This window comes from Rhinoraja longicauda, chromosome 39 (assembly GCF_053455715.1).
Source record: "Rhinoraja longicauda isolate Sanriku21f chromosome 39, sRhiLon1.1, whole genome shotgun sequence".
Taxonomy (NCBI): domain Eukaryota; kingdom Metazoa; phylum Chordata; class Chondrichthyes; order Rajiformes; family Arhynchobatidae; genus Rhinoraja; species Rhinoraja longicauda.
The window spans coordinates 6,378,429-6,404,523 of record NC_135991.1 but is presented as its reverse complement, the minus strand read 5'-3'; the positions used below and the strand labels follow the sequence as shown (position 1 = coordinate 6,404,523).

General features: G+C 50.9%; 1 protein-coding gene across 1 annotated transcript in view; it reads left to right on the top strand.

Annotated features, from left to right (window-relative positions):
* The first annotated feature begins 282 nt into the window (after positions 1-282).
* Positions 283-26,095, top strand: part of imp4 (IMP U3 small nucleolar ribonucleoprotein 4) — a 35,988-nt gene continuing 10,175 nt past the window's right edge. Inside the window, 7 exon segments of the mRNA XM_078430103.1 lie at positions 283-357; positions 1,831-1,939; positions 6,799-6,882; positions 10,459-10,568; positions 17,671-17,803; positions 24,303-24,407; positions 24,410-24,456. Of these exon segments, the coding sequence (XP_078286229.1) occupies positions 355-357; positions 1,831-1,939; positions 6,799-6,882; positions 10,459-10,568; positions 17,671-17,803; positions 24,303-24,407; positions 24,410-24,456 (591 nt within the window). The 5' untranslated portion in view covers positions 283-354.

Here is a 26,095-nt window from a genome sequence, read left to right as displayed (position 1 = left end):
ACTGACGTGCATTTAAACCAATAGCCGAGTTGTTTGTCCAGCTTGACCCGCCTCTGGGCATGACGGACCAATAGATGGGTTGCACCAATAGGCGGGCTCCCTGCCTCCGCCTATGATGATGGTCACGCCTCTTACGCTGACGGACGTGCTGATCAACCAATAGACAGGCTCCTCTCGCATCTAGACCCGCCTCTGTGCATGACACACCAATAGACGAGTTCCCTGCGCGTCTTGTCCCGCCTTCGGGACTGACGGACGTGCGGCAGAACCAATCAACCTCTCCCCGGGCCCCCTCCCTACCGCGCGGTGGCGGCCGTTGGGGGAGCGCTGCTCTTGGAGCAGCGTGCGGGGAACATGGTGAGAGAGAGAGAGAGAGAGAGAGAGACAGACAGAGAGAGACAGACAGAGAGAGAGAGAGACAGACAGACAGAGAGAGAGACAGACAGAGACAGAGACAGAGAGAGACAGAGAGGGTGAGAGAGAGAGAGAGAGAGAGAGAGAGAGAGAGAGAGAGAGAGAGAGAAGAAGGTGAGAGATACAGAGGGAGAGGGGGTGAGAGAGAGACAGAGAGAGCGGGAGAGAGAGAGGGGGGAGAGAGAGAGAGAGGGGAGAGAGAGAGAGAGGGGATAGAGAGAGGGGGTGAGAGAGAGACAGAGAGGGAGAGGGGGGAGAGAGAGGGGGAGGGAGAGACAGAGAGAGAGGGAGAGAGAGGGAGAGAGAGAGAGGGAGAGAGAGAGAGAGAGAGGGGGAGAGAGAGAGAGAGGGGATAGAGAGGGAGAGGGATATAGAGAGAGAATGAGAGGGGGAGAGAGGGAGCCTGGAGGGGGAAACATAGTGAAGAGAGGGGGAGACAGAGGAGGGGGCGGGGATGAGGGAGGGGGAGACAGAGGAGGGGGCGGGGATGAGGGAGGGGGGGACAGATGAGGGAGGAGAGAGAGGGGGAGCGCGAGGAGGAATGAGGGGAGAGGGGGAGGCTGGAGCTGGAAACGGTGAGGAGAGGGAGAGATGGCGGAGGAGAGGATGAGGGAGCGAGGGGAGAAGAGGAGATGAGGGAGGGAGGGAGCGAGGAGAGATTGAGGGGGGTGGGGAGAGGGGATGAGGGAGGGAGGAAGAGGAGAGGGATGGGGAGAGGGGGAAGTGGAGATAAGTGGGAGGGAGCGGGGGTGAGGGGATCAGGGATGGGGCGGGGATGATGGAGGAAGGAGGGAGAAGAGATGAGGGATGGAGGACAGTAGATGAGGGTGGGAGTGAGGGTGAGGGGATCATGGAGGGGGAACAGGAGAGAGGGAGGGAGCGTGGGAGCGAGGGGATCGGGAAGGGCGAGAGGAGATGAGGGGGAGCAGGGGTGATGGGATCAGGGAGGGGGAACAGGAGATGAGGGAGGGAGCGTGGGAGAGAGGGGATCATGGAGGGGGAACAGGAGATGAGGGTGGGAGGGAGCAGGAGTGAGAGGGGATCAGGGAGAAGGAGAGGAGATGAGGAAGAGGGTGGGCAGAGAGGGATGAGAGAGACGGGTTTCCTGTTTCTGCGCTGAATCACTAAACTAAACATTCAGATCGGAATAGGAAAAGATTTAATAGGAATCTGAGGGGTATCTTTTCCACACAGAGGGTGGTGGGTGTCTGCAGGAAGCTGCCGGAGGAGGTAGTTGAGGCAGGAACTGTCCCAACGTTTGGGCAGGTACATGGATAGGACGGGCTTGGAGGGATATGGGCCAAACGCGGGCAGGAGGGGCTGGTGTAGTTGGGGCGTGTTGGTCGGTGGGGGCAAGTTGGGCCAAAGTGCCCATTTCAACGCTGTGTGACTCTACGATTCTCTCGCCCTGTTCAGTTGCGTCGACAGGCCCGACAGCGGAGGGAGTACCTGTACCGCAAAGCCCAGGAGGACCAGCTACGCTCCATCGAGGAGAAGAAACTCAAGCTGAGATCTGCCCTGGACGGTCAGTTCACAGAGTCATAGAGTGATACAGTGTGGAAACAGGCCCTTCGAAGCCCAACTCGCCCACACCGGCCAACAATGTCCCAGCTACCTCCTGTGCTCTTCATTTTAATTTTAGAAAAAGGTTACCCCTCAGGTTCGCACAAGTTATAGGGGTAGAATTAGGCCGTTCGGCCCATCGAGCCCACTCTGGCCTTCAGTCATGGCTGATCTCTGCCCCCCGAATCCCATTTTCCTGCCTTCTCCCCATAACCTCTGAGACGGCACGGTGCCGCAGCGGTAGAGTTGCTGCCTGACAGCGAATGCAGCGCCGGAGACCCGGGTTCGATCCCGACTACGGCTGCTGTCTGTACGGCGTTTGTACGTTCTCCCCGTGACCTGCGTGGGTTTTCTCCGAGATCTTCGGTTTCCTCCCACACTCCAAAGACGTGCAGGTTTGTAGGTTGATTGCCTTGGAAAATTGTAATAATTGCCCCTAGTGGGTGAAGGATAGTGTTAATGTGCCAGGATCGCTGGTCGGCGCGGACCCGGTGGGCCGAAAGGGCCTGTTTCCGCACGGACTCCAAATTTGAGGAAGGATATTCTTGCTATTGAGGGCGTGCAGCGTAGGTTTACTAGGCTAATTCCCGGAATGGCGGGACTGTCGTATGTTGAAAGACTGGAGCGGCTAAGCTTGTATACACTGGAATTTAGAAGGATGAGAGGGAATCTTATCGAAACATATAAGATTATTAAGGGGTTGGACACGTTAGAGGCAGGAAACATGTTCCCAATGTTGGGGGAGTCCAGACCCAGGGGCCACAGTTTAAGAATAAGGGGTAGGCCATTTAGAACGGATATGAGGAAAAAACTTTTTCAGTCAGAGAGTTGTAAATCTGTGGAATTCTCTGCCTCAGAAGGCAGTGGAGGTCAATTCTCTGAACGCATTCAAGAGAGAACTAGATACTCTTAAGGATAGCGGAGTCAGGGGGTACGGGGAGAAGGCAGGAACGGGGTACTGATTGAGAATGATCAGCCATGATCACATTGAATGGCGGTGCTGGCTCGAAGGGCCGAATGGCCTACTCCTGCACCTATTGTCCATTGTCTATTGTATCTCTAAAACTATAAACTAAATAATAATAATAATAGTCTATTGCAGTTCAGGGCTTGTTTGAGGTTGTAGTGTTTAATAGCCTGATGGCTGTAGGAAAGAAGCTGTTCCTGAACCTGGACGTTACAGTTTTCAGGCTCCTGTACCTTCTTCCCGATGGCAGGGCGTGAAATGAGTGTGTGGCCAGGGTGGTGTGGGTCTCTGATGATGCTGGCTGCCTTTTTGAGGCAGCGACTCAGATAAATCCCTTCGATGGTGGGAAGGTCAGAGCCGGTGATGGACTGGGCAGTGTTCACAATTTTTTGCAGTCTTTTCCGCTCCTGAACGTCAAGTTGCCGTGATGCAACCAGCCAATGTGCTCTTTACTGTACACCTGTCGAAGGTTCACACAAGCTTTCGGAATAGAATTAGGCTTGTCCACTCTGCCATTCAATCATGGCAGAGTCTCAATCTCAATAGACAATAGGTGCAGGAGTAGGCCATTCGGCCCTTAGAGCCAGCACCGCCATTCACTGTGATCATGGCTGATCATGCACAATCAGTACCCCGTTCCTGCCTTCACCCCATATCCCCTGACTCTGCTGTCATTAAGAGCTCTATCTAACTCTCTCTTGAAAACATTGAGAGAATTGGCCTCCACTGCCTTCTGAGGCAGAGAATTCCACAGCTTCACAACTCTCTGAGTGAAAAAGTTCTTCCTCTCCGTTCTAAATGGCCTACCCCTTATTCTTAAACTGTGGCCCCTAGTTCGGGACTCCCCAACATCGGGAACATGTTTCCTGCCTCTAGCGTGTCCACCCCCTTAATGATCTTATAAGAAGATATCTGCAAATGCTGGTACAAATCGAAGGTTTTTATTCACAAAATGCTGGAGTAACTCAGCAGGTCAGGCAGCATCTCAGGAGAGAAGGAATGGGTGACATTTCGGGTCGAGACCCTTCTTCAGACTGATGTCAGGGAGGCGGTACAAAGGAAGGATATAGGTGGAGACAGGAAGATAGAGGGAGATCTGGAAAGGAGGAGGGGACGGGAGGGACAGAGGAACTATCTAAAGTTGGAGAAGTCGATGTTCATACCACTGGGCTGCAAACTGCCCAGGCGAAATATGAGGTGCTGTTCCTCCAATTTCCAGTGGGCCTCACTATGGCACTGGAGGAGGCCCATGACAGAAAGGTCAGAAATGATCTTCTATCTTAATGATCTTATATGTTTCAATAAGATCCCCTCTCATCCTTCTAAATTCCAGAGTATACAAGCCCAGTCGCTCCAGCCTTTCAATGTACGACAGTCCCGCCATTCCGGGAATTAACCTCGTGAACCTACGCTGCACTCCTTCAATAGGAAGAATATCCTTCCTCAAGGTCTGCGCCCAATCCCATTTTCCTGCCTTCCCATAACCCCTGACACCCATTCTAATCAAGAATTTTTCGACCTCTGCCTTAAAAATATCCACTGACAGCCGACACAGCCATCTGTGGCAATGAGTTCCACAGATGAACTACTCTCTGGTTAAAGAGGTTCCTCCTCATCTCCTTTCCAAAAGAGCACACTTTAATTGTGAGGCGATGATCTCTGGTCCTAGACTCTCCCACCATTGGAAGCATCCTTTCCACATCCACTGGAGTGGGCGGATGCATGGCAGATGCAGTTTAATGTGGATAAGTGTGAGGTTATCCACTTTGGTGGTAAGAATAGGAAGGCAGAGTATTATCTGAATGGTGTCAAGTTAGGAAAAGGGGATGTACAACGAGATCTGGGTGTCCTAGTGCATCAGTCACTGAAAGGAAGCATGCAGGTACAGCAGGCAGTGAAGAAAGCCAATGGAATGTTGGCCTTCATAACAAGAGGAGTTGAGTATAGGAGCAAAGAGGTCCTTCTGCAGTTGCACAGGGCCCTATTGAGACCGCACCTGTAATACTGTGTGCAGTTCTGGTCTCCAAATTTGAGGAAGGATATTCTTGCTGTTGAGGGCGTGCAGCGTAGATTTACTAGGTTAATTCCCGGAATGGCGGGACTGTCATATGTTGAAAGACTGGAGTGACTAGGCTTGTATACACTGGAATTTAGGAGGATGAGAGGGGATCTTATCGAAATATAAGGTTATTAAGGGGTTGGACGCTTTAGAGGCAGGAAACATGTTCCCAATGTTGGGGGAGTCCAGAACAAGGGGCCACTGTTTAAGAATAAGGGGTAGGCCATTTACAACTGAGTTGAGGAAAACAGTCAGAGAGTTGTGAATCTGTGGAATTCTCTGCCTCAGAAGGCAGTGGAGGCCAATTCTCTGAATGCATTCAAGAGAGAGCTAGATAGAGCTCTTAAGGATAGCAGAGTCAGGGGGTATAGGGAGAAGGCAGGAACGGGGTACTGATTGAGAATGATCAGCCATGATCACATTGAATGATGGTGCTGGGTCGAAGGGCCGAATGGCCTCCTCCTACACCTATTGTCTATTGTCACTCTGTCTCTGCCTTTCACTATTCTGTAAGCTTCAATGAGGTCCCCCTCAACCCCTTCTAAACTCCAGCGAGTAAAGGTCCAGTTTTGGTCTCCTAATTTGAGGAAGGACATCCTTGCTATTGAGGCAGTGCAGCGTAGGTTCATGAGGTTAATCCCCAGGATGGTGGGACTGTCATATGAGGAAAGATTGGAAAGACAGGGCTTGTATCCACTGGAATTCAGAAGGATGAGAGGGGATCTTATAGAAACGTATAAAATTATAAAAGCACTGGACAAGCTTGATGCAGGATAGATATTGGGGGAGTCCAGAATCAGGGGCCATGCAGTCTAAGAATAAAGGGGAGGCTATTTAAAACTGAGGTGAGTAAAAACCTTTTCACCTAGAGAGTTGTGAATTTGTGGAATTCTCTGCCACAGAGGGCAGTGGAGGCCAATTCACTGGATGAATTTAAAAGAGAGTTAGATAGAGCTCCAGGAGCTAGTGGAATCAAGGGAGGTTCTACTGCAGTTGTACAGGACATTGGTGAGACCGCACCTGGAGTATTGTGTGCAGTTTTGGTCTCCTAATCTGAGGAAAGACGTTTTTGCCTTAGAGGGAGTACAGAGAAGGTTCACCAGATTGATCCCTGGGATGGCGGGACTTTCATATGAAGAAAGACTGGATAGACTAGGCTTGTACTCACTGGAATTTGGAAGACTGAGGGGGGATCTTATAGAAACATATAAGATTCTTAAGGGGTTGGAGAGGCTAGATGCGGGAAGATTGTTCCCGATGTTGGGGGAGTCCAGAACCAGTGGTCACAGCTTAAGGATAAGGGGGAAGTCTTTTAGGACCGGGATGAGAAAACATTTCTTCACACAGAGAGTGGTGAGTCTGTGGAATTCTCTGCCACAGAAGGTAGTTGAGGCCAGTTCATTGGCTATATTTAAGAGGGAGTTAGATGTGGCCCTTGTGGCTATAGGGATCAGGGGGTATGGAGAGAAGGCAGGTACAGGTTACTGAGCTGGATGATCAGCCGTGATCATATTGAATGGCGGTGGAGGCTCGAAGGGCCGAATGGCCTACTCCTGCACCTATTTTCTATGTTTCTATGTTTCTATGATATGGGGAGAAGGCAGGCACGGGTTACTGATTGTGGATGATCAGCCATGATCACAGTGAATGGCGGTGCTGGCTGGAAGGGCCGAATGGCCTCTTGCGCCTATTTTCTATGTTTCTATGCCTGCACATCTACCAGTTCAGGAGGCAACGGAGATTTATGATGTTTACTCTCAAATGGTGACGTTGTGTTTTCCTCTCTCTGTTGCAGACAACAAACTGATTCCCACGGAACTGCGGAGGGAGGCATTGGAGCTGCAGATGGCGATTGAATACGATGACCAAGGAGGAGAAGGTGAGGAAAAAAAATACAGACGCTGGTTTACATCAAAGGTAGACACAAAATGCTGGAGTAACTCAGCGGGTCAGGCAGCATCTCGGGAGAGAAGGAATGGGTGACGTTTCGGGTCGAGACCCTTCTTCAGACTGATGTCGGGAGTGGGCGGGACAAAGAGTGAATGTAGTCAGAGACAGGAAGACTAGTGGGAGAACTGGGTAGGGGGAGGGGATGGAGAGAGAGGGAAAGCAAGGACTATCTGAAGTTAGAGAAGTCAATGTTCACACAGCTGGGGTGTAAACTGCCCAAGCGAAATATGAGGTGCTGTTCCTCCAATTTGTGCTGGGCCTCAGTCTGACAACGGAGGAGGCCCAGGACAGAAAGGTCAGATTGGGAATGGGGAGGGTAGTCAAAGTGCTGAGCAATTGGGAGATCGGGGAGGTTAAGACGGACTGAGCAGAGGTGTTCAGCGAAAGGATCGCCGAGCCTGTGCTTGGTCTTGCCGATGTAGAGAAGTTGGTACCTGGAACAGCGGATACAGTAGACGAGGTTGGAGGAGGTGCAGGTGAATGTCTGCCTCACCTGGAAAGACTGTAGCGGTCCTTGGATGGAGTCAAGGGGGGAGGTAAAGGGACAGGTGTTGCATCTCCTGCGGTTGCAGGGGAAGGTACCTGGGGAGGGGCTGGTTTGGGTGGGAAGGGACGAGTGGGCCAGGGAGTTCCGGAAAGGGAACGGTCTCTGTGGAAAGCAGAAAGGGCTGGAGATGGGAAGATGTGGCCAGCAGTGGGATCCCGTTGGTGGTGGCGAAAATGTTGGAGGATTATATGTTGTGCCAGTAGTGGGATCCCATTGGAGTTCAGGAGGAGAATGTGAGGTCAAGTTCCCTTCTGACCGGGGTGACGAATGGATGATCCCAGGAACGAGTAGGTTAACAATTGACGAGCGCAAAAAAGGTGTTGCATTTTGGGACGTCTAACAAGGGCAGGACCTACAAAGTGAATGGTTGGGCTCTGGGGAGTGTTGTAGAGCAGAGGGATCTAGGAGTGCAGGTACATGGTTCCTTGAAGGTCGAGTCGCAGGTAGATAAGGTGGTCAAAAAGGCTTTTGGAACATTGGCCTTTATCAGTCAGAGTATGGAGTACAGAAGCTGGGAGGTCTTGTTGCAGTTGTATAAGACGTTGGTGAGACCGCATTTAGAGTATTGTGTTCAGTTCTTGGCACCATGTTTTCAGAAAAATATTATCAAGCTTGAAAGGGTTCAGAGAAGATTTATGAGGATGTTGCCAGGACTAGAGGGTGTGAGCTATAGGGAGAGGTTGAGTAGGCTGGGTCTCTATGAAGATGAGGGGTGATCTTATGTGAGGTGTATAAAATCATGAGAGGAATAGACCGGGTAGATGCACAGAGTCTCTTGCCCAGAGTAGGGGATTCGAGGACCAGAGGACATGGGTTCAAGGTGAAGGGGAAAAGATTTAATAGGTATCTGAGGGGTAACATTTTCACACAAAGGGTGGTGGGTGTATGAAACAAGCTGCCAGAGGAGGTAGTTGAGGCTGGGACTATCCCATCGTTTAAGAAACAGTTAGAGAGGTACATGGACCAAACGTGGGCAGGTGGGACTAGTGTAGCTGGGAAATGTTGGCCAATGTGGGCAAGTTGGGCCGAAGTGCCCGGTTCCACACTGTATCACTCTATAACTATGAAAACATACAAACATAGAAAATAGGTGCAGGGATAGGCTATTCGGCCCTTCCAGCCAACACCGCCATTCAATATGATCATGGCTGATCATCCAGAATCAGTACCCCTTTCCTGCTTTCTCCCCATATCCCTTCATTCCGTGAGCCCTAAAAGCTATGTCCAACTCACTCTTCAAAACATCCAGTGAATTGGCCTCCACTGCCCTCTGTGGCAGAGAATTCCACGGATTCGCAACTCTGGGTGAAACAGTTCTTCCTCATCTCAGTCCTAAATAGCCTCCCGCTTATTTTTAAACTGTGATCCCTGGTTCTGGACTCCCCCAACATTGGGAAATTTTTACCTGCATCTATCCTTTTCAATCCCTTAAGAATTCTGGATGTTTCTATAAGATCCCCTCTCATCCTTCTAAATTCCAGTGAATATAAGCCCAGTCGATCCATTCTTTCATCATATGACAGTCCTGCCATCGGGGGGGGGGGGGCGGGGAAACCTGATGAACCAACTCTGCACTCCCTCAATAGCAAAAATGTCCTTCCTCAAATTAGGAGACCAAAACTGCACACAATACTCCAGGTGTGGTCTCACCAGGCCCCTGTCCAACTACAGAAGAACCTCCTTGCCCCTCTACTCAAATCCTCTCGCTATGAAAAGGTGGAGTAACTCAGCAGGACAGGCAGCATCTCTCGAGAGAAGGAATGGGTGATGTTTCGGGTCAAGACCCTTCTTCAAGCTAGTTAGGGAAAGGGGAAACGAAAGATATAGACGGGGATGTAATGAGAGGATTTGAGTATAGTAAAGAGGTCCTTCTGCAGTTGTATAGGGCCCTGGTGAAACCACACCTGGGGTATTGTGTGCAGGTTTGGTCTCCTAATTTAAGGAAGGACATCCTTGCTATTGAGGCAGTGCAGCGTAGGTTCATGAGGTTAATCCCCAGGATGCGGGACTGTCATATGAGGAAAGATTGGAAAGACAGGGCTTGTATCCACTGGAATTCAGAAGGATGAGAGGGGATCTTATAGAAACGTATAAAATTATAAAAGGACTGGACAAGCTAGATGCAGGAAAGGTGTTCCCAATATTGGGGGAGTCCAGAACCAGGGGCCACAGTTTAAGAATAAGGGGTAGGCCATTTAGAACGGAGATGAGGAAAAACTTTTTCAGTCAGAGAGTTGTAAATCTGTGGAATTCTCTGCCTCAGAAGGTAGTGGAGGCCAATTCTCTGAATGCATTAAAGAGAGAGCTAGATAGAGCTCTTAAGGATAGCGGAGTCAGGGGATATGGGGAGAAGGCAGGAACGGGGTACTGATTGAGAATGATCAGCCATGATCACATTGAATAGTGGTGCTGCCTCGAAGGGCCGAATGGCCTACTCCTGCACCTATTGTCTATTGACTAGACAAGCTAGATGCAGGAAAGATGTTCCCAATGTTGGGAGGATCCAGAACCAGGGGCCACGCAGTCTAAGAATAAAGGGGAGGCTATTTAAAACTGAGGTGAGTAAAAACCTTTTCACCCAGAGAGTTGTGAATGTGCGGAATTCTCTGCCACAGAAGGCAGTGGTGGCCAATTCACTGGATGAATTTAAAAGAGAGTTAGATGGACCTCATGGGGCTAGCGGAATCAGGGGATATGGGGAAAAGGCAGGCAAGGGGTATTGATTGTGGATGATCAGCCATGATCACAATGAATGGCGGTGCTGGCTCGAAGGGCCAAATGGCCTCCTGCACCTATTTTTTATGTTTCTATTTTTCTATGTTTCTATGCTCCCACTGCAACCTCTCCCTGCTGCTGGAACCCTCTAATCCAGGCAGCGTTCTGGTAAACCTCCTCTGCACCCTCTCTAACGTCTCCGTGTAGCTGGAGCCTCTAATCCAGGCAGCGCTCTCTTCACAGGGGTCAGCAGCCAGATGGACGATGAGTACAAGTGGGCAGGAGTGGAAGATCCAAAGATCATGATCACCTCCTCCAGGGACCCGAGCTCCAAGCTCAAACAGTTCGTCAAGGTGAGTGCTGGGCAGGGTTTGCTTCATTCCCCCTTGACGCTGCGATGCCAGAGACCCAGGTTCTATTATAATATAAGAAGATAACAGCAGATGCTGGTACAAATCGAAGGTTTTTATTCACAAAATGCTGGAGTAACTCAGCAGGTCAGGCAGCATCTCGGGAGAGAAGGAATGGGTGACGTTTCGGGTCGAGACCCTTCTTCCGACTGATGTCAGGGGAGCGGGACAAAGGAAGGATATAGGTGGAGACAGGAAGATAGAGGGAGATCTGGGAAGGAGGAGGGGAAGAGAGGGACAGAGGAACTATCTAAAGTTGGAGAAGTCCATGTTCATACCACTGGGCTGCAAACTGCCCAGGCGAAATATGAGGTGCTGTTCCTCCAATTTCCGGTGGGCCTCACTATGGCACTGGAGGAGGCCCATGACAGAAAGGTCAGACTGGGAATGGGAGGGGGAGTTGAAGTGCTTGGCCACCGGGAGATCAGTTTGATTAATGTAGACCGAGCGCAGGTGTTCAGCGAAGCGATCGCCGAGCCTGCGCTTGGTTTCGCCGATGTAAATAAGTTGACATCTAGAGCAGCGGATGCAATAGATGAGGTTGCAGGAGGTGCAGGTGAATCTTTGTCTCACCTGGAAAGACTGTTTGGGTCCTTGGATGGAGTTGAGGGGGGAGGTAAAGGGACAGGTGTTGCATCTCGTGCGGTTGCAGGGGAAAGTGCCCGGGGTTGGGGTGGTTTGGGTAGGAAGGGACGAATGGACCAGGGAGTTGCGGAGGGAACAGTCTCTGCGGAACGCAGAGAGGGGAGGGGATGGGAAGATATGGCCAGTGGTGGGGTCCCGTTGTAGGTGACGGAAATGTTGGTGGATGATTCGTTGGATCCGCTGGCTGGTGGGGTGGAAGGTGAGAACGAGGGGGATTCTGTCCTTGTTGCGAGTGGGGGGAGGGGGAACAAGAGCGGAGCAGCGGGATGTAGAAGAGACCCTAGTGAGAGCCTCATCTATAATGGAGGAGGGGAAGGCCCGTTTCCTGAAGAAACCCAGGTTCTATTGTTACCTTTTTGCAGGTAGACACAAAATGCTGGAGTATCTCAGTGGGACAGGCAGCATCTCTGGAGTGAAGGAATGGGTGACGTTTCGGGTCAAGACCCTTCTTCAGGCTGGTTAGGGATAAGGGAAACGAGAGAGACAGACGGAGATGTGGAGAGATAAAGGGGGGAGGGATAGAGAGAGAGGGATTTGTGACCCCTGGTTCTGGACTCCCCCCAACATCGGGAACATTTTTCCTGCATCTAGCTTGTCCAATCCTTAAAGAATTTTTTATGTTAAACATAGAAAATAGATGCAGGAGTAGGCCATTTGGCCTTTCAAGCCAGCACCGCCATTCATTGTGATCATGGCTGATCATCCACAATCAGTAACCCGTGCCTGCCTTCTCCCCATATCCTTTGATTCCACTAGCCTCTAGAGCTCTATCTAACTCTGTCTTAAATTCATCCAGTGAACTGCCTTCTGTGCGGAGAATTCCACAAATTCACAACTCTCTGGGTGAAAAAGTTTTTTCTCACCTCGGTTTTAAATGCCCTCTCCTTTAATCTGAGACTCTGTGGCCGCTGGTTCTGGACTCCCCCAACATTGGGAACATTTTTCCTGCATCCAGCTTGTCCAGTCCTTTTATAATTTTATACGTTTCTATAAGATCCCCTCTCATCCTTCTAAATTCCTGTGGCACGGTGGCGCAGCGGTAGAGTTGCTGCCTTACAGCGAATGCAGCGCCGGAGACTCAGGTTCGATCCTGACTACGGGTGCCGTCTGTACGGAGTTTGTACGTTCTCCCCGTGACCTGCGTGGGTTTTCTCCGAGATCTTCGGTTTCCTCCCACACTCCAAAGACGTACAGGTATGTAGGATAATTGACTGTGTAAATGTAAAAAATGTCCCTAGTGTGTGTGTGTAGGATAGTGTTAATGTGCGGGGATCGCTGGGCGGCGTGGACTCGGTGGGCCGAAGAGCCTGTTTCCGCGCTGTATCTCTAAATCTAAATCTAAAAGATACAAGCCCAGTTGACCCATTTCAAGCCCGGTCGACCCATTGACTTTGTGCTACCCTTTGTGATTGAAAATCAGTGCCTGAATGTCTGAACAGGGACTTGAACTCTGAATCCTCAGATGGAAACTCTGAGCCACATAGCTGACATGTATAGCAAGATTTTTCTGAACACAACCATGGCGTTATAGTAGAAGTACACATGTTAATCTACCTTTGCAGCCATAGTCTACACCTCACCCTGCCTCGGCAAGGCCACCAGCATAATCATGGACAAATCTCAACCCGGCCACTCCGTCTTCTCCCCTCTCCCAAAAGGCAAGCGGTACAGAAGTGCAAAAATGCAAGCCTTCAGATTCAGGGACAGGTTCTTCCCAGCTGTCTAGTTTAGTTTAGTTAGACAATAGACAATAGGTGCAGGAATAGGCTATTCGGCCCTTCGAGCCAGCACTGCCATTCAATGTGATCATGGCTGATCATTCTCAATCAGTACCCCGTTCCTGCCTTCTCCCCATACCCCCTGACTCCCCTATCCTTAAGAGCTCTATCTAGCTCTCTCTTGAATGCATTCAGAGAATTGGCCTCCACTGCCTTCTGAGGCAGAGAATTCCAGATTCACAACTCTCTGACTGAAAAAGTTTTTCCTCATCTCCGTTCTAAATGGCCTACCCCTTATTCTTAAACTGTGGCCCCCGGTTCTGGACTCCCCCAACATTGGGAACATGTTCCCTGCCTCTAACGTGTCCAACCCCTTAATAATCGTATACGTTTCGATAAGATCCCCTCTCATCCTTCTAAATTCCAGTGTATACAAGCCTAGTCGCTCCAGTCTTTCAACATATGATAGTTTAGAGATACAGCGTGGAAACAGGCTCTTTCGGCCCACCGGGTCCGCACCGACCAGTGATCCCTGCACATTAACACTATCCAACACCCACGAGGGACACTTTTTTACATTTACCAAGCCAATTAACCTGCACGCCTTTGGAGTGTGGGATGAAACCGAAGATCTCGGAGAAAACCCACGCCGGTCACAGGGAGAACGTACAAACTCCGTACAGACAGCATCCGTAGTCGGGATGGAACCCGGGTCTCCGGCGCTGCATTCGCTGTAAGGCAGCAACTCTACCGCTGCGCCACCGGTACCGCCTATCATCAGGAAACTGAACCGTCCTATCGCCAACTCGAGATCGGCCCTGAACTACCATTGACTGAAGAAGGGTTCTGACCATCACCTACAGAGCCCTCCACAATGTTTGGGACAAAGACCCATCATTTATTTATTTGCCTCTTACTCCACAATTTGAGATTTGTAATAGAAAAAGAAAAAAATCACACGTGGTTAAAGTGCAATTTGTCAGATTTTAATAAAGGCCATTTTTATACATTTTGGATTCACCATGTAGAAATTACAGCAGTGTTTATACATAGTCCCCCCATTTCAGGGCACCACAATGTTTGGGACACAGCAATGTCATGTAAATGAAAGTAGTCATGTTTAGTATTTTGTTGCATATCCTTTGCATGTAGTGACTGCTTGAAGTCTGTGATTCATGGACATCACCAGTTGCTGGGTGTCTTTGGTGATGCTCTGCCAGGCCGGTATTGCAGCCATCTTTAGCTTATGCTTGTTTTGGGGGCTAATCCCCTTCAGTTTTCTCTTCAGCATATCAAAGACATGGTCCATTGGGTTCAGATCGGGTGATCGACTTGGCCACTCAAGAATTGACCACTTTTTAGCTTTGAAAAACTCCTTTGTTGCTTTAGAAGTGTGTTTGGGATCATTGTCTTGCTGTAGAATGAACCGCCGGCCAATGAGTTTTGAGGCATTTGTTTGGACTTGAGCAGATAGGATGTGTCTACACACTTCAGAATTCATTGTGCTACTACCATCAGCAGTTGTATCATCAATGAAGATAAGTGAGCCAGTACCTTCAGCAGCCATACATGCCCAGGCCATAACACCCTCACCACCGTGTTTCACAGATGAGGTGGTATGCTTTGGATGTTGGGCAGTTCCTTCTCTCTTCCATACTTTGCTCTACCCATCACTCTGATATAAGTTAATCTTCGTCTCATCTATCCACAAGACCTTTTTTCCAGAACTCTTTTAAGTACTTCTTGGCAAACTGTAACCTGGCCATCCTGTTTTTGCAGCTAACCAGTGGTTTGCATCTTGCAGTGTAACCTCTGTATTTCTGTTCATGAAGTCTTCTGCGGACAGTGGTCATTGACAAATCCACACCTGACTCCTGAAGAGTGTTTCTGATCTGTCGGACAGGTGTTTGGGGATTTTTCTTTATTGTAGAGAGAATTCTTCTGTCATCAGCTGTGGAGGTCTTCCTTGGCCTGCCAGTCCCTTTGCAATTAGTAAGCTCACCAATGCTCTCTTTCTTAATGATGTTCCAAACAGTTGATTTTGATAAGCCTAAGGTTTGGCTGATATCTCTAACAGTTTTATTCTTATTTCTCAGTCTCATAATGGCTTCTTTGACTTTCATTGGCACAACTTTGGTCCTCAGGTTGATAAACAGCAGTGAAAGTTTCCAATGGTGATGGAAAGACTGGAGGAAAGACTAGGTGCTGAGAGCTCCCTTATACCTGCATTAAGGAGGCAATTAAACACACCTGAGCAATTCCAAAGACCTGTGAAGCCATGCGTCCCAAACATTATGGTGCCCTGAAATGGGGGGACCATGTATATACACGGCTGTAATTTCTACATGGTGAAACCAAAATGTATAAAAAATACCCTTTAATAAAATCGGACAATGTGCACTTTAACCACATGTGATTTTTTTCTATTACAAATCTCAAATTGTGGAGTACAGAGGCAAATAAATAAATGATGGGTCTTTGTCCCAAACATGTATTTCTTTTTCCAGAGATGCTGCCTGACCTTAGTTACTCCATCATTTTGTGTCTATCCACCATCTATCTCATTGGAGACCCTCAGACTATCTTTCGTGGGACATCACTGGGCTTTATCTTGCACTAAACTTTACTCCCTTTATCCTGTATCTGCACACTGTGGACAGCTTGATTCTGATAGACAGAAAATGCTGTAGAAACTCAGCGGGTCAGGCAGCATCTCTGGAGAGAAGGAATGGGAGACGTTTCGGGTCGAGACCTTTCTTCAGACTGATGTCAGGGGAGTGGGTGGTACAGAGATAAAATGTAGACGGAGATAGTGAGATAAAATGTGGAGTTATGGCGGGACTGATATATGATGAAAGAATGGGTCGACTGGGCTTGTATTCACTGGAATTAAGAAGGATGAGAGGGGATCTTATAGAAACATTAAACTCTTGAGGGATTGGACAGGCCAGATGCAGGAAAAATGTTCCCGGTGTTGGGGGAGTCCAGAACCAGGGGCCACACAGTTTAAGAATAAGGGTAGGCGATTTAGGAATGAGATGAGGAATTTTTTTTTTCACCCAGAGAGTTGTGAATCTCTGGAATTCTCTGCCACAGAACTGGATGTTTTCAAGGGAGAGTTGGATGTGGCTCTTAGGGCTAACGGAAGCAAGGGATATGGGGAGAAAGCAGGAACGTGGGTACTGATTTAGGATGATCAGCCATGTTCATATTGAAAGGCGGTGCTGGCTTGAAGGGCTGAATGGCCTACTCCTGCACCTATTTTCTATGTTTCTATGAGATCTCGCCGTTTGGTCTGTTGGGGGAGGGAAAAACTGTTTTTCAATCTCTTACCTTGCCGGAGATGCGATTGTTTTCCGGATCGTATCTCCGGTCGCTCTACGGCCTAACATCATGGAGCTGGCGGCCTTGCTCAGGACTGACTTTGAGCCCCACCGCGGGGCCGTGGACTTACCATCAGAGCGTGCGACTCCTTGCCTGGGATGGACTTCAACATGGAGGAGCTCGCAGTCTCGGGTAGAGACCAATGTCGGGAAGCTCCAAATTGTAGAAGATTTCGACCAGCCCCGACCCGGGTCTTATCGCCCGGCACGGGGGAGCTGAGAATGCAGGAGCTTGATCGCCCCGATGCAGAGGACCCAAACGCCGCCAGCTAAGGGAGTCAAGATCGTCCCACCAACGGAAGGCTCGAGGCCCCCGACTGCGGGAGAACAAAGAAGAGAAGAGATTGGACTCTTTTTCGCCTTCCATCACAGTGAGGATTATGGAGGAGTCACTGTAGTGGATGTTCATGCTAAAATGTATTTTGTGTGTTCTGTTGCTTTTTATTGGTACTTGACCAGTGGACCCATTGGGCCCAAACCTCTCCTGCATTTGTGCAGTACCCTCTTCTCCCCCACTCCTCCCTCCCCCTCCTCCTCCCGTCCCCCCTCCCCTTTCCTTCCCCTCCCTCCCCCCTCCTCTCCCCCTCGCTCCGCCTCTCCCTCCCTTAACCAACCTTAAGGGATTGGACACGTTAGAGGCAGGAAACATGTCCCCAATGTTGGGGGAGTCCAGAACAAGGGGCCACAGTTTAAGAATAAGGGGTCGGCCATTTAGAACTGAGATGAGGAAAAACATTTTCAGTCAGAGAGTTGTGAATCTGTGGAATTCTCTGCCTCAGAAGGCAGTGGAGGCCAATTCTCTGATTGCATTCAAGAGAGAGCTGGATAGAGCTCTTAAGGATAGCGGAGTCAGGAGGTATGAGGAGAAGGCAGGAACGGGGTACTGATTGAGAATGATCAGCCATGATCACATTGAATGGTGGTGCTGGCTCGAAGGGCCGAATGGCCTCCTCCTGCATCTATTGTCATCCCCTTCCCCTCCACTCCCCTTCCCCCCCTCAAACCCCCTTATCCCCCCTCCGTCCCTCCCTCCCTGGGAGATAGTTTTAAACTTTAAAATGTGAATAACTTTGAAAATATAACACCGATTTCAATGAAACTTCTTCCATTGGCACCAAAGGGACGAAGGTGAGTAAGGTGGGCCTACAATTGTCGCGCTATCGTCTACCGTTTTGGCTGTAGTTCAGGAACAAACAAACTAACGAGTTTTTTCGACTGTATGGCACATGAAATTCCTCGTATATGTTGCAAAACATACTTGGCTGATCAAGTATGATGATTATTATTTTGATTATGCAGGAGGTGAAGCTGATTTTCCCAAACAGCCAGCGCATGAACCGGGGGAAGCACGACATTGAGGCGCTGGTGATGGCGTGCAAAGCCAACGGCGTCACGGACCTGCTCATCGTGCACGAACACCGCGGCGTCGCAGGTCAGGCAGCGCTGCCCGCGTCCACGCTCGCCCGGCGTAGAACAGCGCATCGAGTCGTGGAGTGATACAGTGTGGGAAAAGGCCCTTCGGCCCAAGTTGCCCACGCCAGCCAACAATGTCCCAGCTACACTAGTCCCAACAGCATGCGTTTGGTCCATATCCCTCCAAACCAGTCCTATCCATGTACCTGTCCAACTGTTTCTTAAGGACTTTTTTAGAGATACAGCGTGGAAACAGGCCCTTCGGCCCACTGAGTCCGCGACGCCCAGCGATCCCCGCACATTAACACTATCCTACACACACTAGGGACATTTTTTACATTTACCCAGTCAATTAACCTACATACCTGTACGTCTTTGGAGTGTGGGAGGAAACCGAAGATCTCGGAGAAAACCCACGCAGGTCATGGGAAGAACGTACAAACTCCGTACAGACGGCGCCTGTAGTCAGGATCGAACCTGAGTCTCCGGCGCTGCATTCGCTGTAAAGCAGCAACTCTACCGCTGCACCACCGTGCCGCCCAATTTAAGTGTAGGAGTAAAGAGGGCTTTCTGCCCCTCCTTTCTAATAGAGCGGCCTTTAATTCTGACGCTATGACCTCTGGTTTGAGACTCTCCCACTAGTGGAAACATCCTTTCCACTTCTATCTTTGCCTTTCATTATTCTGTAAGTTTCAATGAGGTTCCCCCCTCAACTCCAGCGATTAACAGGTCCAATGTTTTTAAACACCCATCATATGCTAATTGCATGTTGGCCTTCATAACGAGAGGATTGGAGTATCGGAGCAATGAAGTCCTTCTGCAGCTACAGGGCCCTGGTGAGACCACATCTGGAGTAATGTGTGCAGTTTTGGTCTCCTAATTTGAGGAAGGACATCCTTGCTCTTGGTGCAGTGTAGGTTCACCAGGTTAATCCCCGGGATGGCAAGACTGTCATATGAGGAAAGATTGGAAAGACCGGGCTTGTATTCACTGGAATTCAGAAGGATGAGAGGGGATCTTATAGAAACGTATAAAATTATAGAAGGATTGGACAAGCTAGATGCAGGAAAAATGTTCCCAATGTTGGGGGAGTCCCGAACCAGAGGCCACACAGTCTAAGAATAAAGCGGAGGCCATTTAAAACTGAGGTGAAAAAAAACCTTTTCACCCAGAGAGTTGTGAATTTGTGGAATTCTCTGCCACAGAGGGCAGTGTAGGCCGATTCACTGGGTGAATTTAAAAGAGAGTTAGATAGAGCTCAAGGGGCTAACGGAATCAAGGGATATGGGGAGAAGGCAGGCACGGGTTACTGATTGTGGATGATCAGCCATGATCACAATGAATGGCAGTGCTGGCTCGAAGGACCAAATGGCTTCGTCCTGCACCTATTTTCTAAGTTTCTAGCACAGTCATGGAATGCTACAGTGTGGAAACTGTCCCTTCGGCCCGACTTACCCACACTTGCCAACATGTCCCAGCTACACTAGTCCCACCTGCCTTCATTTGGTCCATATCCCTCCAAACCTGTCCTATCCATGTACCTGTCTAGCTGTTTCTTAAATGTTGGGATAGTCCCAGCCTCATCTACCTCCTCTGGCAACTTGTTCCATTCACCCACCACTCGTTGTGTGAAAATGTTACCCCTCAGATTCCTATTAAATCTTTTCACCTTGAACCTATGTCCTCTGGTCCTCGATTCCCCTAGTCTTGGCAAGCGATCTGCACAAAAAGCTGGAGAAACTCTGCAGGTCAGGCAGCATCTCTGGGGGAACAGGCGAATAGGAAACTGGGTGACGTTTCCGGTTGGGACCATTCTTCAGACTGTTCCTCAGAACAGTGCAGGTGGTGCAGCGGTAGAGTTGCTGCCTTGCAGCGCGATAGACCCGAGTTCGATCCTGACCTATACGTCAGGAGTTTGCGCATTCTCCCCGTGACCCACGCAGGTTTTCTCCGGGTGCTCCGGTTTCCTCCCACACTCCAATTGATAATATCCTTGCTATTGACAGCGTGCAGCGTAGGTTTACTAGGTTAATTCCCGGAATGGCAGGACTGTCATATGTTGAAAGACTTGGCTTGTATACACTGGAATTTAGAATGATGAGAGGGGATCTTATCGAAACGGTAGCGCAGCGGTAGAGTTGCTGCTTTACAGCGAATGCAGCGCCGGAGAATCAAGTTCGATCCTGACTACGGGTGCTGCACTGTAAGGAGTTTGTACGTTCTCCCCGTGACCTGCGTGGGTTTTCTCCGAGATCTTCGGTTTCCTCCCACACTCCAAAGACGTACAGGTATGTAGGTTAATTGGCTGGGTAAATGTAAAAAATTGTCCCTAGTGGGTGTAGGATAGTGTTAATGTACGGGGATCACTGGGCGGCACGGACTTGGAGGGCCGAAAAGGCCTGTTTCCGGCTGTAAATATATATGATATGATATGAAACGTATAAGATTATTAAGGGATTTATTCACAAAATGCTGGAGTAACTCAGCAGGTCAGGCAGCATCTCGGGAGAGAAGGAATGGGTGACGTTTCGGGTCGAGACCCTTCTTCAGATTGATGTCAGGGGGGCGGGACAAAGGAAGGATATAGGTGGAGACAGCAAGATAGAGGGGGTCTCGATCCGAAACGTCACCCATTCCTTCTCTCCCGAGATGCTGCCTGACCTGCTGAGTTACTCCAGCATTTTGTGAATAAATCGATTTGTACCAGCATCAGTCAGAGAGTGGCGAAGGTGTGGAATTCTCTGCCTCAGAAGGCAGTGGAGGCCAGTTCGTTGGATGCTTTCAAGAGAGAGCTGGATAGAGCTCTTAAGGATAGCGGAGTGAGGGGGTATGGGGAGAAGGCAGGAACGGGGTACTGATTGAGAGTGATCAGCCATGATCGCATTGAATGACGGTGCTGGCTCGAAGGGCTGAATGGCCTACTCCTGCACCTATTGTCTATTGTCTATTATCTGCAGTTATTTTCTTATACTATATAAGATTATTAAGGGGTTGGACACGTTAGAGGGCAGGAAACATGTTCTCAATGTTGGGGGAGTCCAGAACAAGGGGCCACAGTTTAAGAGTAAGGGGTAGGCCATTTAGAACTGAGATGAGGAAAAACTTTTTCAGTCAGAGAGTTGTGAATCTGTGGAATTCTCTGCCTCGGAAGGCAGTGGGGGCCAATTCTCTGAATGCATTCAAGAGAGAGCTAGATAGAGCCCTTAAGGATAGCGAAGTCAGGGGGTATGGGGAGAGGGCAGGAACGGGGTACTGATTGAGAATGATCAGCCGTGATCACATTGAATGGCTGTGCGTACAGGCTCGAAGGGCCGAATGGCCTCTTCCTGCACCTATTGTCCAAAGACTTGCAGGTTAATTGACTTCGGTAAAATTGTAAATGATCCCCCAGTGTGTGTGGGATAGTGCTCGTGTGCGGGGATTGCTGGTCGGCACTGACTCGGTGGGCCGAAGGGCCTGTTTCCACATTATATCTCTAAACTAAACTGAACTAAAAAGTACTATCTGCACGATTAGTTTCTTTTACGTGCTCGTTAACATGTAGATAGTTAATATTTCACATGGAAGTAGTTATTGCCCTTAGCATAAGTGTGCGCAAGCATTTTAGATATTAGGTAGACACAAAATGCTGGAGTCGATTAGCGGGACAGGCAGCATCTCTGGAGAGATGGAGTGGGTGACGTTTCGGTGCGAGGCCCTTCTGTCCGGAGAGTGAGTGGAATAGAGATAAAATGTAGCTGGAGACACTAAGACTGGTAGGAGAACTGGGAAGGAATGGGACAGAGAGAGAGGGAAAGCAAGGGCTACTTGAAGTTCGAGACGTCAATGTTCATACCGCTGGGGTGTAAACTACCCAAGCTTGGAGGAACAGCATCTCATATTTCGCTTGGGTAGCTTGCGATATGCACATTGACATTGAGTACAGCAGGCAGTGAAGAAAGCCAATGGAATGTTGGCCTTCATAACAAGAGGAGTTGAGTATAGGAGCAAAGAGGTCCTTCTGCAGTTCTACAGGGCCCTAGTGAGACCACACCTGGAGTACTGTGTGCAGTTTTGGTCTCCAAATTTCAGGAAAGACATTCTTGCCATAGAGGGAGGACAGAGAAGGTTCACCAGATTGATTCCTGGGATGGCAGGACTTTCATATGAAGAAAGATTGGATAGACTCGGCTTGCACTCGCTGGAATTTAGAAGATTGAGGGGGGATCTTATAGAAACTTACAAAGTTCTTAGTTGGGACAGGCTAGATGCAGGAAGATTGTTGGGGAAGTCCAGAACAAGGGGTCACAGTTTAAGGATAAGGGGAGAAGTCTTTTAGGACCGAGATGAGAAAGGTTTTTTTCACACAGAGAGTGGTGAGTCTGTGGAATTCTCTGCCACAGAAGGTAGTTGAGGCCAGTTCATTGGCTATATTTAAGAGGGAGTTAGATGTGGCCCTTGTGGCTAAAGGGATCAGGGAGTATGGGGAGAAGGCAGGTACAGGATACTGAGTTGGATGATCAGCCATGATCATATTGAATGGCGGTGCAGGCTCGAAGGGCCGAATGGCCTACTCCTGCACCTACTTTCTATGTTTCTCATGATCTTGCTTGCTCTCGATCTACACCTCCTGATGTATAGGTCCTGCAGGGGGGCGAGTGTAGTCCCCATGGTGCGTTCTGCCGAACGCACTACTCTCTGCAGGGCCTTCCTGTCCTGGGCAGAGCTGTTCCCAAACCAGACTGTGATGTTGCCGGACAGGATGCTCTCTACAGCCCCAGAGTAGAAGCAATGAAGGATCCTCAGAGACACTCTGAATTTCCTCAGCTGTCTAAGGTGGTAAAGGCGCTGCTTTGCCTTACCCACCAGTGCGGCAATGTGCGTTGCCCATGTCAGATCCCCTTTTCTGTGTACGTCCTTGGATGTTGAGCCCTTCTAAAGTCCACTATCAGCTCCTTAGTTTTTTTTGACGTTCAAGAGGAGGCTATTGTCCTGACACCAGAGTGCCCGATCAGCCACCTCCTCCCGGTAGGGTCGGGCCTTCTCATCGTTGTCGGAGATCCCGCCCACCACCACAGCTTCATCAGCAAACTTGATGATGGAGTTTGAGCTGAACCTGGCCACACAGTGGACATGTGGCCGCCCTTGCTTTCCCTCTCTCTCCATCCCCTTCCCAGTTCTCCGACCACATTTTACCTCTGTACAGCCCACTCCCCTGACATCAGTCTGAAGAGGTGTAGGAAAACAACTGCAGATGCTGGTACAAATCGAAGGTCTCACAAAATGCTGGAGCGACCCAGCGGGTAAGGCAGCATCATTCCCTCCCTCCGAGATGCTGCCTGACCCGCTGAGTTACTCCAGCATTTTGTGATACCTTCAGTCTGAAGAAGAATCGTCTCGAACGAAAATGTCTCCCATTCCTTCTCTCCAGAGATGCTACCTGACCCGCTGAGTTACTCCAGCATTTTACGATGCCTTCGATTTAAACCAGCATCTGCAGTTATTTTCCTCGATAGATATCTTGGTCAGCATGGGCAGTTTGGGCCGAAGGGCCTGTTTCCATGCTGTTTGGCCCCATGACTGGTGTGATAACTGAGGGGATGAAGCTGTTCCTGAATTTGATTTCAACTGAGCCCTGAGGGGAGGGGAGAGGGGAGGAGGGAGAACAAGTGGGGTGTGTCCGCGCTGTGTCTCACAAGTAAACTAAAAACTAAACAAACTCTCTCTCACCCTCTCTCTCTTTCTCTCTCCCCGCTCCCTCTCCCCCTCCTCACCCCACTCCCTCTCACTCTTCCACCTTCTCCCTCTCTCTCCCCCCCTCTTTCTCTCCATCCGCCTCTTTCTCTCCACCGCCTCTTTCTCTCCGCCTCCTCTTTCTATCAACCCCCCTCTTCCTCTCCACCTCCTTTTTCACCTCCTCCCCTCTTCTCTTTCTCCCCCGCTTTTTCCCCTTCTCTTTCTCCCCCCTTTCTTCCCCCCCCTTTCCCTCCCTTTCTTTCTCCCCTTCTCTTTCTCCCCACTTTCTTTCTCCCCCCTCTCTTTCTCCCCTCCTCTCTTTCTCCCTCCTCTCTTTTCCCCCCTTCTTTCTCCCGTTGTCTTTCTCCCCCTTTCTTTCCCCCCCTCTTCCCTCCCCTTCTCTTTCTCCCCCCTCTCTATCTCTCCTCTCTTTCTCCCCCCCCTCTTTCAACCACTCTCTTTCTCCCCCCCCTCTTTCACCCCTCTCTCCCCCTCTCTTTCTCCCCCCTCTCTATCTCTCCCTCTCTTTCTCCCCCTCTCCTTCTCCACCCCCTCGCTTGGTCTTCCCCCCCCACCCCCCGCGGTCTCCCCCTCCTTTTCTCCCCCTTCTCTTTCTCCCCCATTCTCTCCCTTCCTCTCTCGCTTTCTCCCCTTCCTCTTTCTCCCCCTTGCTATTTCCCACTTTCTCTCTCTCTCTCTCTCTCTCTCTCTTTCCCCACTTTCTCTCTCTCTCTCTCTCTCTCTCTCTCTCCCTTTCTTCCCCCCCTCTCTTTCCCCAATTCTCTCCCTCTCTCACCGAGTAGACGGACTGATCGTGTGCCACCTGCCCTTCGGCCCGACGGCCTACTTCACCCTCTCCAACGTGGTGATGCGTCACGATATTCCCCGCATTGGCACCATGTCGGAGGCAACCCTCACCTCGTCCTGCACAACCTCTCCTCGCGGCTAGGCCAGCGGGTACGTGGGCACACCGTGCTGGGTGAACCAGCACTGGCACAGTGGCATGGCCTTGTCCTCTCCCTTCCCGTCTCCCCTTCCCTCTCCCTCCTCTCTCCCTCCCTCCCTTCCTTCCTCTCTCTCCCTCCCTCTCCCTCGTCTCTCCCCTCTCCCTCCCCTCCCCTTCCCCTCTCTCTTCCCCCTCTCCCCTCATCTCCCTTCCCCTCCCTCCCCCTTCCCCTCTCTCCCTTCCTCTCTCCCTTCTTCTCCCCCTCCCCCTCCCTCCCTCTCTCCCCGTCTCTCCCTTCCCCTCTCTTCCCCCCCCCTCCCTCCCTCTCTCTCTTCCCCTCTCCCCTCCCTCTCTCCCTCCCTCTCCCCTCGTCTCCCCCTCTCCTCTCTCCCATCCTCTCTCCCTCCCTTCCTCTCTCCCTCCCTTCCTCTCTCCCTCCCTTCCTCTCTCCCTCCCTCCCTCTCCCCTCCTCTCTCCCCTTCTTCTCTCCCACCCCCTCCCTCCCTCTCTCTCTTCCCCTCTCTATCTTCCCCTCTCCCTTCCTCTCTCCCTTCCTCTCTCCCTTCCCCTCTCCCTTTCCTCCCCCTCTCCCTCCCTCTCTCCTCTACTCTCCTCCCTCTCCCTTCCCCCTCTCTCTCTCCCTTCCCCTTCCCCTCTCCCTCCTCCTCTCCCTTCCCACCCCTTCCCCTCTCCCTCGTCTCTCCTCTCTCCCTTCCCCACTCCCTTCCCTCACCCTCTCCCTCCCCCTCTCCCCTCTTCTCTCCCTCCCTCTCCCCCTCCCCCTCCCTCCTCTCTCTCATCCCCTCTCCGTTCCCCTCTCCCTCCTCTCTCCCTTCCCCTCTTCCCCCTCCTCTCTCCCCTCTCTCTCCCCTTCCTCTCCCCTCTTCTCTCCCTCCCCTCTCCCTTCCTCTCCCTCCCCCTCTCCCTCCCCTCTCCCTTCCCTCTCCCTTCCCCTCTCCCTCCCTCACCCTCCTCTCTCTCCTCTCTCCCTCCCTCTCCCCCCATCTCCCTCCCCTTCCCCTCTCTCCCTTCCCCTCTCCCTCCCTCTCCCCTCCTCTCTCCCCTCCTCTCTCCCTTCCCCTCTCCCTCCCCCTCCCCTTCCCCTCTATCTTCCACCCTCATCTCCCTTCCCCACCCTCCCCCTCCCTCCCCTTCCCCTCTCTCCCTTCCTCTCTCCCTTCCCGTCTGCCTCCCCCCTCCCTCTCACCCTCACTCCTCTCCTTCTCCTCTCCCTTCCTCTCTCCCCCCTCCTCTCCCTTCCCACTCCCTTCCTCTCTCCCTTCCTCTCTCCCTTCCCCTCTCTCTCCCCCCTCACTCCCTTCCCCCCTCTCTTCCCCCCTCTCCCTCCCTCCTCTCCTCCCCCACTCCCTTCCCCTCTCTCTTCCCCTCTCCCTTCCCCTCTCCCCTCGTCTCTCGCCTCCTCTCTCCCTTCTTCTCTCCCTCCCCCTCTCCCTCTCCCCTCCCTCCCTCTCTCCCTTCCTCCCTCACCTTCCCTCTCCCTTCCCATCTCCCCTCTCCCTCCCCTCTCCCTTACCCTCTCCCTTCCCCTCTGCCTCCCCCTCTCCCTCCCTCACTCCCCCGTCTATCCCTCCGTCTCCCTTCCCCCTCTCCCTTCCCCCTCCTGCTCTCCCTTCCTCTCTCCCTCCCTCT